We start from the raw sequence: 12,322 nt of genomic DNA on the forward strand, positions 1-12,322 counted from the left end.
TTGCTATGCCTCCATTAGGCTTCAAAGCAGCAACAGTGGGTTTGGGTTTGGCAACTTCCTTGCCTTTCCCTTTATCACCCTGCTTGATGGGCCTTTTGTTCTGTATCTTTCCATTTCCGATCATCAGAATGGATTTCCCTTTTGTCTTCAGATTCTGCTCAGCAGTTCTTAACATGGCTAGCAGTTCAGGAAGAGATTTGTCCATATCATTCATATTGAAATTTAGGACAAATTGACTGAAACTATCTGGCAACGATTGCAAGATCAAATCAGTCGCAAGTTCCTTTTCGAGGGGAAAGCCCAATCTCTCAAGGTTTTCCACATACCCAATCATCTTGAGTACATGGGGACCTACAGGGGCTCCCTCAGCTAACTTGCTTTGGAAAAGGGTTTTTGAAACTTCAAACCTCTCATGCCTTGCTTGCTCTTGATAGAGCAACTTCAGGTGTTCGATCATATCGAACGCTGACATGTTCTCATGTTGCTTTTGCAATTCTGAGTTCATGGTGGCTAGCATGAGACAAGCAGTTTCATTGGCATCATCGACATGCTTCTTATAAGCATCTCTTTCTGCCTTAGGTGCAGAACAAGGAGGTTCCTCTTCAGGAACAGGTTTCTCCAAGACATACAACTTTTTATTATGTTTGAGGACAATCCTCAGGTTTCGGTGCCAATCCAGAAAATTTGTCCTAGACAATTTTTCCTTATCAAGGATTGATCGCAAGATGTTGTTAGAGGTGTTTGCTGTCATGGTAATCTACACAAGGATTAATGAAAATATAAGTATCATTGACATATTTAATTAGGCCTTTAATTAAATATGCTCCCACTATTTTACTCAAAACAAATGACCCTCATCATTTGATTCGGAAAATCCCGTTGGAAGATTTTCTAGTGGGTCGAGATCCATATTTCACTTCGTTCTAAGTCCGCGTAGGCGGATTACACAAAACTAGGTTATTTAGGTAGGAACTCCTTCCAATTGTATCTCATACAACTCTCGAAAATTTCTGTTGGGTGAATAACTCCTTATTCCAATCCATCACATGGATCATTCCCAACTCTTGCTTCTAAACATATATAAGAAAATTATAATTAAGTTTGACTCATCGTTTTAGCAGTTGGATATTACAATTATCCCATCGCACCTTAACTAATACAAAACATGCACCTCGCGTAGGCGAAACCTACATTATTCGATACCAGTCTTGATGAGTGCTAAAACTTGGAAAGCAAACATATATAATATTCTCATAATTTGTTTAGTTAAGTTTGACCCATTGTCTTAGCAGTTGGATATTACAATTATCCCATCGCACCTTACTAATATAGAACATGCACCTCGCGTAGGCGAAACCTACATTATCCGATACTAGTCTTGATGAGTGCTAAAACTTGGAAAGCATAAACTTAATATTTTAGTTTGAGGGAATTGCAATTGTTATGATCTCACCGGCTTATTTATCATATAAATCGTCTCTCACATGCATCAACATACATTCACATGCATCAACATACATACACAATGAAACAGTTATGGCCCCTAGCGCAATTGTTCTCCCAAGCCAATGAGAGAACCTAAGCTAACCTAATAACGATCTAAGCTTCTCCAAGCAAGATCTTCAAGGTTGTCCTCCTTTAGTATTGAATTCTTCTCTAAGCTTCTCCAAGCAAGATCTTCAAGGTTGTCCTCCTTTGATCTTGAATTCTTCTCTTTCTTCATAACATTGTCTTCTTCTCTTTCTTCACAGTATTACATTCTAGAAGAAACTCGTTTTACATACGAGGGTTTGAGATGAGAAAAGAAGTTACATTAAGAGATCAAAAGGAGAGGCACGACACGCAGGTCGTATTTAAAAACCCAAAACAAAAAGAAGGAAGACTAAGGCCATAACTGATCACAACAAGGCAATAATAACAAACACATTATTATTATTAATTTTTAATTCCTTTATTTAATTAAAACAAAATTAAATTTCGGCGACCGATCACACTACGCAGAGTTAGCCGGGGGTTCCAAAATTTTAATGAACAATTCATTTGAAATGGACATTGTTTTTGCATCAACACAACTCTTGCGTAGGCACAAAAATAGAAACCCCAAAATTTTGACTCTGTGAGTGTGACGACCGTCACAGGCATGTGACGACCGTCACAGGCATGTGACGACCGTCACAGGCATGTGACGACCGTCACAGGCCATGTGAGTGTGACGACCGTCACACAAAACACGTTACAACCGTCACAGGGCCAAAAACAGAAACGCCTAGTTTTCTGGACTTGTGAATGTGACGACCGTCACAAAGCACGTGACGACCGTCACGCCCATCATGCTACGCTCGTTACAAGCTTGTCACGAGCGTCACGGCTAAAATAACAGAACTTTGAAATAGTCAACAGACGTGTTCCAAAAGCCCTAAATTCACAACTCTCTGACGGCACAACCCTTGCGCCGTCACCAACCCTAATGCGCCAATTTCAGACCGTCAAATATACCTCGATTGTTGATTCAGTATGATTGATCAACATGTCATTGCTTCACCATACTAATGTCGGATTCCGAAGCAAATGACCATTGATCGCTCAAAGGAAAACAATCATTTAGTGTTCGAATGAATGAAACAGAAACAGTATATCACATATACCGTACTTTGCATTAGGATTACTTATATCATATATAAGTTGATCGGTCTCAATTGCGTAACCTATGGACAATCGATGTATCGCTGCTTCACCATACTAATGTCGGTTCCGAAGCATAGTCAACATCAATCATCCAACTCGTACACTCATGATGCCAAATTTAATTACCCGTTTAATTAATTGATTCATTCTGTCTTTTAATCATATTAATACAGAAAATAAACAGCTATCCATTCATGGTTTCGTAAGTGGCTCTGATACCACTGAAGGAGAATTGCGGTCCAAAACGCAGCGGAAATTAAAATTTCTCCTTTATAGATCCTTACGAATGGTCATGATCAGTGATAGAATATTTACCTCTTGTGATGATCGAAACTTTTGGTGCAGATCTCTTGTGACGATCAAAACCCTTTGATGCAGATCCACGGAGCGATCACGAACGTTGAACGATGACAACGTCTCTACTCAGTCCACACGAACGGATTCCTTCAATCTCAGTGCTAGCTGGTACGAATGAAGGCTTTGAGTGAGAGAGAGAGAAAACGAAATTAATGCAACCACTATCAATGCTTCTGCACAAGGGTTCTATTTATAGAACCACTTGTGTGGGCTTCAAGCTAAAAAGCCCACTTAAGTGTATTTTGGCCCATATCTTATAATATGCCCAAAATCACTTAAGCCCATGGTATCTTACCATATTTCGTATTCTACTCAAGTACACCGTACCTTACGATGTTCTATAATTCACTTAAGGGCACCGTACCTTACGATATTCCTTAGTTACTCTATCTCTCATCAATCCGTCCTTTGTGTGTGACCCTGTAGGTTTTCATGACGTTGGCAATTATATTAAATCACGCATTTAACATAATAAACAGTGAGCGGTATCTAGCAACACATCACTGCTACCCAAGACACGAAAATGTCATGTGATCTGACAATTCCTTCTGTGATAATACTTATGTGTATGATTACCCTTTTGCCCTTATGTCTATATTGAACACAAGGCATAGACCGTGTCATCCTTGTCCAGTTCAATATTGGGCCCATAGACATTTATCCTGTTATGCAGGATGGGAAAATTCCATCTAGGTCACTCATGTCCCTTAGCATGCTTCGTGGAGTACCCATCAACTGTCTTTATGGTTATCCAGTTACGGACAACGTTGGATCAGCAATAAAGCACTCGACTCTACATCTAGGATACATAGTGGTTTCAGGTCGAAGAGTGGAATACACTATTATCACCATGAGAATAACTTATGACACTTTTCATAACTTTCTATATAGTATTCTCATAGCGGGTCAATCCGGTATAAATATTACTCCTAATATTCATACCTATGTTTAAGACTTGATAACTCTTTATCCATGATCCATGAGATGTGATCATCAGTCTACAAACATAATAGTCTTAATGCTTTAATGTTATCCCACTTCACACTAAAGCTCGACTACGGATACTTTAAGAATAGTGTCCTTATGTTTAATGTGTTCTCACGATTAAGTCACACTTAATACATTAAACGGACTATCTATTCCAGGGACTTTATTAATCAATCATAATAAAGAAAAAGTCTTTTATTAATTCGATACAAGTACAAAAAAGTATTGGCCTCTAGGGCTTACACCAACAGAGTCACCTTAAGCCTATCTTTATTATTAGGAAGATCGAAGATGTCCCCATTAATAAAATCTTAGTGGACTGCGACATTATAACAGTGAATTTGATACCGCACCACATGCTGCAAAAAAAATGGCAAGTACGACACAGATGCCAAACCTCACAATATGGTGCTTTCCAATTATGAGGGAAAAGTGGGTTCCACCCTTGGTGTCATCCAAGTCGAGTTAACCGTAGGAACGATCGCAAGATCCAAAAATTTTATGATTATGGAGACGAAGGCCAAGTATAATTTGTTACTTGGAAGAGAATGGATACATGGGGTCGGGGTTGTGTCATCCTCAATGCAGCAGCGAATAATCATATGGCGTCCAGATGGTATTATGGAGAATATAGAAGCAGACCAAGGTTACTTCAAGACTCATATCAACCATATCGACAGACGCCAGTTCGACAAACATTTGGCCAACATTGCTCCGTGTGATCCGACCGATTTTGCATTCACTCCAGATGACAACACCTATTGTTCCCTATATTTTCACCCCAACAATGGCTTTCACTGGGACAGAGAAGTGTGTGCGAAGAAGACTTTGGATATCTAGGAGTGTCAGGAGTTGAACCCACAGGTTGGGGAAGCGAATTCAGTGCTGATGACTGAGTTCGAAATGCTAAAAAGGATTTCGGCTTACATAGCCGAAAACAAGCAGCAATCGGCCTTGGAGGCTGAAGTAAAAAACATGGATGTCAAATCCAGTAAAGACTTCCATCAAATAGGTCCTGGAAAGGACTACGATCCAATGCCACCTGATAAGGTTCAGAACGAAGCTCAAGGCCAGAGGCTCGACGCTATTTATAATAATGAGCCTTTGGGTTTCGAGAAGGATCCTCTAGCAACAAATGTTAAAATGTTGGCTGAGGATCCACTTGAGGAAATAGACTTGGGATGGGGATTGATAAAAAGGCCAACTTACATTAGCGCCAATATCATCCCTCAACTTAAAGTCGAAGTAGTTCAGCTGTTGAAGGAGTTCAAAGATTGTTTCACATGGGACTACGACGAGATGCCTGGTTTGAGTAGAGATCTGGTCGAATTGAAGATGCCAATCAAGCCTGGAAAGAAGCCTATCAAGCATAACCCAAGGATATTTGCACCTGCAATACTCTTGAAGATCAAATAGGAGGTTGAAAGGCTTCTTCGCTGTAACTTCATTCGTACTCCCCGGTATGTCAAATGGTTAGCTAATATTGTGCCTGTTATTAAAAAGAATGGTACTTTGAGGGTTTGCATAGACTTTAGAGATTTAAATACTACAACCCCAAAGGGTGAATATTCAATGCCGGTGGCGGAAGTGCTAGTTGATTCCACTGTAGGCCATGAGTATCTTAGCATGCTCGATGGATATTCTGGATATAATCAGATATTTATTACGGAAGAGGATGTCCCAAAAATGGCATTTCGATGTCCTGGAGCCTTAGGTGCCTATGAATGGGTGGTAATGCCTTTTGGTTTGAAAAATGCTAGGGAAACATACCATAGAGAAATGAATTTGATCTTCCATGTTTTCATTGAGACTTTAATGCAAATTTACATAGATGATATTGTCATTAAGTATGTTTCAGGGAAGAGCCATATAGACCATCTTCAACGGTCCTTCGAAAGGATGAGAAGACATGGTCTGAAAATGAATCCTCTCAAATACGCTTTTTGTGTGCAAACAGGGGATTTCTTAGGCTTTGTTATCCATAAAAAGGGAATTGAAATAAACCAGAATATGACCAAGGCCATAATGGAGGTGAAAACGCCATCAACAAAGAAAGAATTGCAGTCACTACTGGGCAAGATCAATTTCCTAAGGAGATCATCTCAAACCTTAGTGGAAAAACGTAAGCTTTTTCGCCTTTACTTCAACTCAACAAGGAAGGATTCGAATGGGGGTAGGCTCAACAAGAAGCATTCGATAAAATTAGAGAATACTTGAGTCATCCACCAATCCTGACACCGCCTTAGAGAAGTAGGAGTATGAGATTGTACATATCTTCATCTTACAAGACTCTAGGGAGCATGTTGGCTCAAGAGGATGATAATGGCGTCGAAAGAGCCATCTACTACCTCAGTAGGGTCTTAAATGATGCAGAAACTAAGTATATCATAGTTGAAAATTTGTGTTTATGCTTGTATTTCTCCTGTACAAAGTTGAAGCATTATATAAAACCTGTTGATGTTTACGTTTCATTTCATTTCAACATCATTAAACATATGTTGTCCAAACCAAATTTGCACAGTTGAATTGGAAAATAGGAACTAGCTTTAACTTAATAGTACTTAATGTATATCCCATTAAAAGCTGTTAAGGGCCAAGTGGTAGCAGATTTTATAGTCGACCACTCCATAGTTGGGAATGCACTGGACTATCTCGAATTAGAACCTTGGAAGTTGTACTTCGATAGGTCGAGTCACAAAGATGGAACATGCATAGACGTTTTAATTATTTCTCCTAATAAAATTCCAACAAAACTCAAGTATAAAGTGGAGGGCCTCTGCTCGAACAATGAAGTTGAATATGAAGCCCTCATAGCCGGACTTGAAATATTGTTGGAATTGAGGGCAACTCGAGTCGAAATAATGGGTGACTTAGAGTTAGTTATAAAACATATCACGAAAGAGTAGAAATGTATTAAAGAGAATTTAATTATGTACTTCATAATATCTAGTCAATTTCTAAAAAGATTTGAGATGGATAATATTCGACACATACCTCGATTGGAAAATCAAGTGGCTAATGATTTGGTTCAAATTGCATTTGGGTATAAAATTTCAAAAGAAAAATTGCAAAAAGTCATCGAAGTCAGAGGAAAAGTTATATCAACTAGATTAGCCCCAGCAAACTTAGAAAAGACAAAGTTGGGATACATTGATAAAGAAAACTTCGAAATATTGGTAATAGACAATCTGACTGACGGAGATTGGAGGAAATTAATAATGGAATATCTACATAATCCAACGACATCTGCTGATCAAAAAACCAGGTATCAAGCGTTAAGTTATTTTGTTTTGGGGATGGAGTTGTTCAAAAGGATTCCTGGGGGAGTTTTGCTTAAGTGCCTTAGTGAGTCATAGTCATATTTAGCCCTTTCGACTGTCCATAGTGGGGCATGTGGGGCACACCAAGTTGGCCATGATATGAAATGGCTCTTATTTCACCAAGGGATGTATTGGCCTACCATGTTAAAAGATTACATCGAATTTGCAAAAGGATGCCAAGAATGTCAGGTACACGCAGGCATACAACATGTCCTTGTGAGCGAATTGCACTTTATAATCAAACCTTGGCCATTTAGCAGTTGGGCTTTGGATCTAATTAGGGAAATTTGACCACCATCATCTAAGAATCAGAGGTATATCTAAGTGGCCATTGATTATTTTACGAAATGGATTGAAGTTATACCTTTACCAAATGTAAGATAGGAAGACATGATCAATTTTATCCAGAAATATATTATTTATAGATTTGGAATCCCAGAGACTGTCACAACAGATCAAGGGTCAGTATTTATTGGTCGAAAGATGCAAGAATTTGCTAAAGAAATGGGATTCAAATTGTTAACTTCTATGCCATATTATGCTCAAGCAAATGGACAGGTCGAAGCCGCTAATAAGGTGATTAATGGTTTGATTAAGAAGCATGTGGGGGAGAAGCCTAGAAATTGGCACAAAACTTTAGATCAGATTTCGTGGGCATGTCGTACTTCTCCCAAGGAAGCCACTAATTCGACCCCTTTGCGACTAACCTTTGGTCATGATGCATTTTTACTAGTAGAAATTTACCTACAATCCACAAGAATTCAAAGGCATCATGAAATTCCATCAGAGTCATATTGGAACATGATGTTGGATGAACTAGTTGATCTAGATGAAGAGACACTAAATGCCTTAGAGTTATTAAAATGCCAGAAGAAGAGAGTAGAGAACTCTTATAACAAGAAGGTAAAAATTAAAACATTTTCGCCTGAAGACTTGGTCTGGAAAGTTGTCCTTCCAATGGATCGAAAGGATAGGACCTTAGGGAAGTGGTCTCCCAAGTGGGAAGGTCCTTTTCAAATTTTGAAAGTATTCTCTAATGGTGCCTTTGAGATTGAGGAACTTAGTGAAGACAAAAGAATCTTGAGAGTAAATGGAAAATATTTGAAAAGATATAGACCAACACTCCAAGAAATAAAAATAAGAAATGGGTAATTGTGTATAAGTTAAGAAAAGCCAATATGGAAAAGTTAGAAAATGGGATTTGCTATTGAAGGTGCTTTCGACTGAATATGATATTAGAGGCTCTAGTCGAAATTCCCTGGATAAGGAGGATCACTATGCATAAAGGACTTAGAAATATTCTTTAGTGTTTGAAGACTATTTCGACTAGAAATTCAAAATTCAAATTAAGGTGGGAACTTTGTTCTTATCTTAAGTTGATGAAGGTACACGTGGAGCCTAATGGATAGTTGCATCTATGCAAAGTGCCATTTGTCTCGACGTGATTAAAAGGCTGTTTGAAACGGTCATTTCGATTAGTATAAATAAAGGGTCTTAGTGTTAGGATCAGGTGTGTGTCAAAGTGTGTATAGAGTTTGTAAAATTTACCAAGTACCTGTGTGGAGAGAAACAGTAAATTAAGAAATGTACGTTAATTTTACACCATTTCTAGTTACTTTGAAGTAATACAATTTATCTTTATTTTCAAGAAATACTTCTTTATTTCAAATATTCGTCTTTGTTGCTAGTTATCTTCATTTCTTTTACCATCTCTCTCTTTAATTTGTGTTAGTCTTTTATTGTCTAAGTAGTTTCACTAATCCCCATCATTACAATACTGTCGAAGTATTTACATTTATTAGAATTCACTTTAAACAATTAGCACATGTCCTAGGATCAATCTGATCGATCCTATAAGTGACCAAATTTAGTAATTTGGAATATCAGCGGTTGTTTACCAATTTTCACGGTAAACAATAGGATAATCACAGAAGGATACATCTTATAGAAGCACAAATCTCCCCCTGAGATGTATAGTTCTCAAAAATATAAAATCAGAATGAAAGAGCACTTTCCTGATTAACCTTTTTGAAGTACCAGAATGATCTTCCATCAGAATCTGGTTTGTTTTCAAAAGTTGCTTGATGTTGTCCAAAGCACTAGTTTGTTAACATCAACATTCTGATGAACTTTACTTCATAATCTTAGCTGAATTCTTTTTGAAGAAGCTTCAGAGCCTAGTTCCTTTCAGAAGATTGAATTTTGGTTCTCTTTGAAATTCTCTTTCAGAGCTTGATTATATTTGAAAAACAAATCTCTTTGAAAGGAGCTTTAAGAACCTGGTTAAGAATTCTTCTTAAAAGCTTGATTTCCAGTAAGATTACTATGGAGGTTACACTTCCTCAGAGCTTGATGCCGGATTTTCAATTCTTCAAAACTTGATGCGAAGTTTCCCAAGTTCCAAGTTTAGAGCATGACTTTTAATTCCTTGAAGACTCAAATCTTGGATCTGATTCTTGGTTGGGATTCTTTCTTAATCATCCGCGTGAAAGTTTTTCGGATTTAGATAGTAGACCATTTCTTTAGAAACTAGTGACTTACATTCTGATCTTTGAAACTTCAAAAGAGCTTCTGATGTTTGAACTAAACCCTGCAAAAACAATTAACAAACTATTCTTCAAAGTAGTTGTTAGAAGAAATATTAAAAAATGTTTGGGTTCTTGTTCAGGAATATAGGTATGTCAAAATTAAATTACGATTCTTCCCCTTAAATATGTTTCTCCCCCTTTATCATCAATAAAAATTACATAGACAAAAGAAATAAAATAAAAGATGGAAAGAAGCAAACATGATTTTCATTAAGTAATGCCAAAAGGAAGAAAAGATACAATTGATTACAAGAACGAAAATACAAAGAAAACATAATAGAAATGAAAAAAGTACTCCAACAAACATAAACAGGCATACACACACTTAGATAGAAATAAAAAGCACACACACGTGCAAATAGTATTTTTGAAAACTAAGGGTTTTGGGAAGGAGGAGGAGGAGAAGGCGAAAGAGTTGGGTAGTCATCCGGTATATTTAAGAGATCCCCCAACGAATCAACATCATCTTCGAGGAAAATCTCCATGTAGTACGCCAAAATATCTAGAGGATCAATCTTCGTAAAAATAGGGTAGTCTGGTGGATTAGTACTACCGTTGGTTCCTTCCTTGAAGAGAGGAGTGTTCTTATTAGCAACTGACTGATGCGGAGTTTGAGGTTGAGCTTCGTGTTGTGGTTGTTTTTTATCCGTCATTTTGAAAAAAAAGAAGAAGATGAATAAGAAAAAATGTAGAGAGAGTGATTTAGGTTTTGAAAGAGAGAAAGGTGTGGGAATGTTATGCGCATAGTGTGAAAATGTGAGTGACGTGAGTTTATATAAAAAAAAATTGCAATGATGATAAGGTAAAAAATTACGTAGTCATGCGGGGAAACATAAGAGATTTTAACCTAATTCCAAGAAACGTAAAACCCAATGTGTCAAACTATCATCACGCATGCTCAGAAATCGATAAGATTGCTTATGATCATAACCTTAATGATTCATGAAACTTCCTTACTTCAGAAAGCTCATGTCTTATAGTCAATAAATAAATTTCCAGAATCTAATATAGAGTTCTAAAGACTTAAACATTATGAAATTAATCTTTTCATTCTGAACATAAATCCATAAACAAGTTTTTCAGAATGAAAATGAATCTATCTTCAGCAAGGGGGTTTGTAAAGATATCAGTCCATTGGTGGTTTGTATCCATAAATTTTAAGTGAAAAATACCCTTATGAACATAATCACGTAAAAAGTGATGTTTGATTTCAATATGATTAGCTCTAGAATGCGAGATAGGATTCTTAGATAAACAGATAGCAGAAGTATTATCACAGAGAATAGGAATGTTACTCTCAGATATTTGATAATCTTTCAGTTGACTCTTCATCTAGAGTATCTGAGTGGTGCATCCAGAAGTTGCGATATACTCAGCTTCGGTTGTTGAGACTGCAATTGTTGACTGTCTCTTGCTGGACCATGAGATCAGATTGTCTCCCAGAAATTGACAACTTCCAAAAGTACTTTTCCTTTCTATCCTATCTCCATCATAGTCAACATCATATAGCATACTAATTTATATTCACTTGATTTTCTATAAAACAAACCAAGATTAGTAGTACCTTTCAGATACCTAAAGATTCTCTTAACAGTAACTAAGTGAGTCTCCTTAGGATTTGATTGGAAGCGAGCACATAAGCAGACACTGAATAAAATATCAGGTCTAGAAGAGGTTAGATAAAGGAGAGAGGCTATCATACCTCTGAGTAGCTTCTGATTTACCTTACTGCTTACCTCTTCTTTCTCCAGAATGCATGTAGGATGCATTGGAGTCTTTGCTTGCTTGAATTCTGACAAGTTGAACTTCTTCAGAAGTTCCCTTGTATATTTTCTTTGATGAATGTAAGTTCCTTCTTAATGTTGATTAATCTACATTCCCAGAAAGAACTTAAGTTCTCCCATCATACTCATTTCAAACTATGCCTATATTGACTTAGTGAAATCCTTTCACAATGAAGCATTAGTAGAACCAAAAATAATATCGTAAACATAAATTTTCACAACCAAAATATAATTCTTAAAGGTTTTAAAAAGAGAGTTGTGTCCACTTTCCCTCTGGTAAAATCATTCTCCAAACGTAAGTTACTTAGTCTATCATACCAAGCTCTAAGAGCTTGTTCCAGACCATATAACAACTTTTTTAGTTTAAAAACAAATTCAGGATTTTGAGAACTTTCAAAACCAGGAGGTTAGGGCACATATACTTCTTCAAAAATATATCCATTTAAGAATGCACTCTTAATATCCATCTAATAAAGGATGTTGTTATGATTGACTGCAAACAAAATTAAAATACGAATAGACTCTAACCTGGCAACTGGAGAAAATGTTTATGTATAGTCTATACCTTCTTGATGACTATAACCTTGTGCTACTAATCGAG

General features: G+C 37.1%; 1 protein-coding gene across 1 annotated transcript; it reads left to right on the forward strand.

The window, feature by feature from the left end:
* Positions 1 to 5,601: 5,601 nt before the first annotated feature.
* LOC127081468 (uncharacterized) lies at positions 5,602 to 8,501 on the forward strand. Its single transcript, XM_051021723.1, has 2 exons — positions 5,602 to 5,876; positions 7,775 to 8,501. Exons 1-2 carry the CDS (start codon positions 5,602 to 5,604, stop codon positions 8,499 to 8,501), a joined length of 1,002 nt encoding a protein of 333 aa, XP_050877680.1.
* Positions 8,502 to 12,322: the final 3,821 nt, after the last annotated feature.

Source organism: Lathyrus oleraceus, chromosome 5, assembly GCF_024323335.1.
Source record: "Lathyrus oleraceus cultivar Zhongwan6 chromosome 5, CAAS_Psat_ZW6_1.0, whole genome shotgun sequence".
NCBI lineage: Eukaryota > Viridiplantae > Streptophyta > Magnoliopsida > Fabales > Fabaceae > Lathyrus > Lathyrus oleraceus.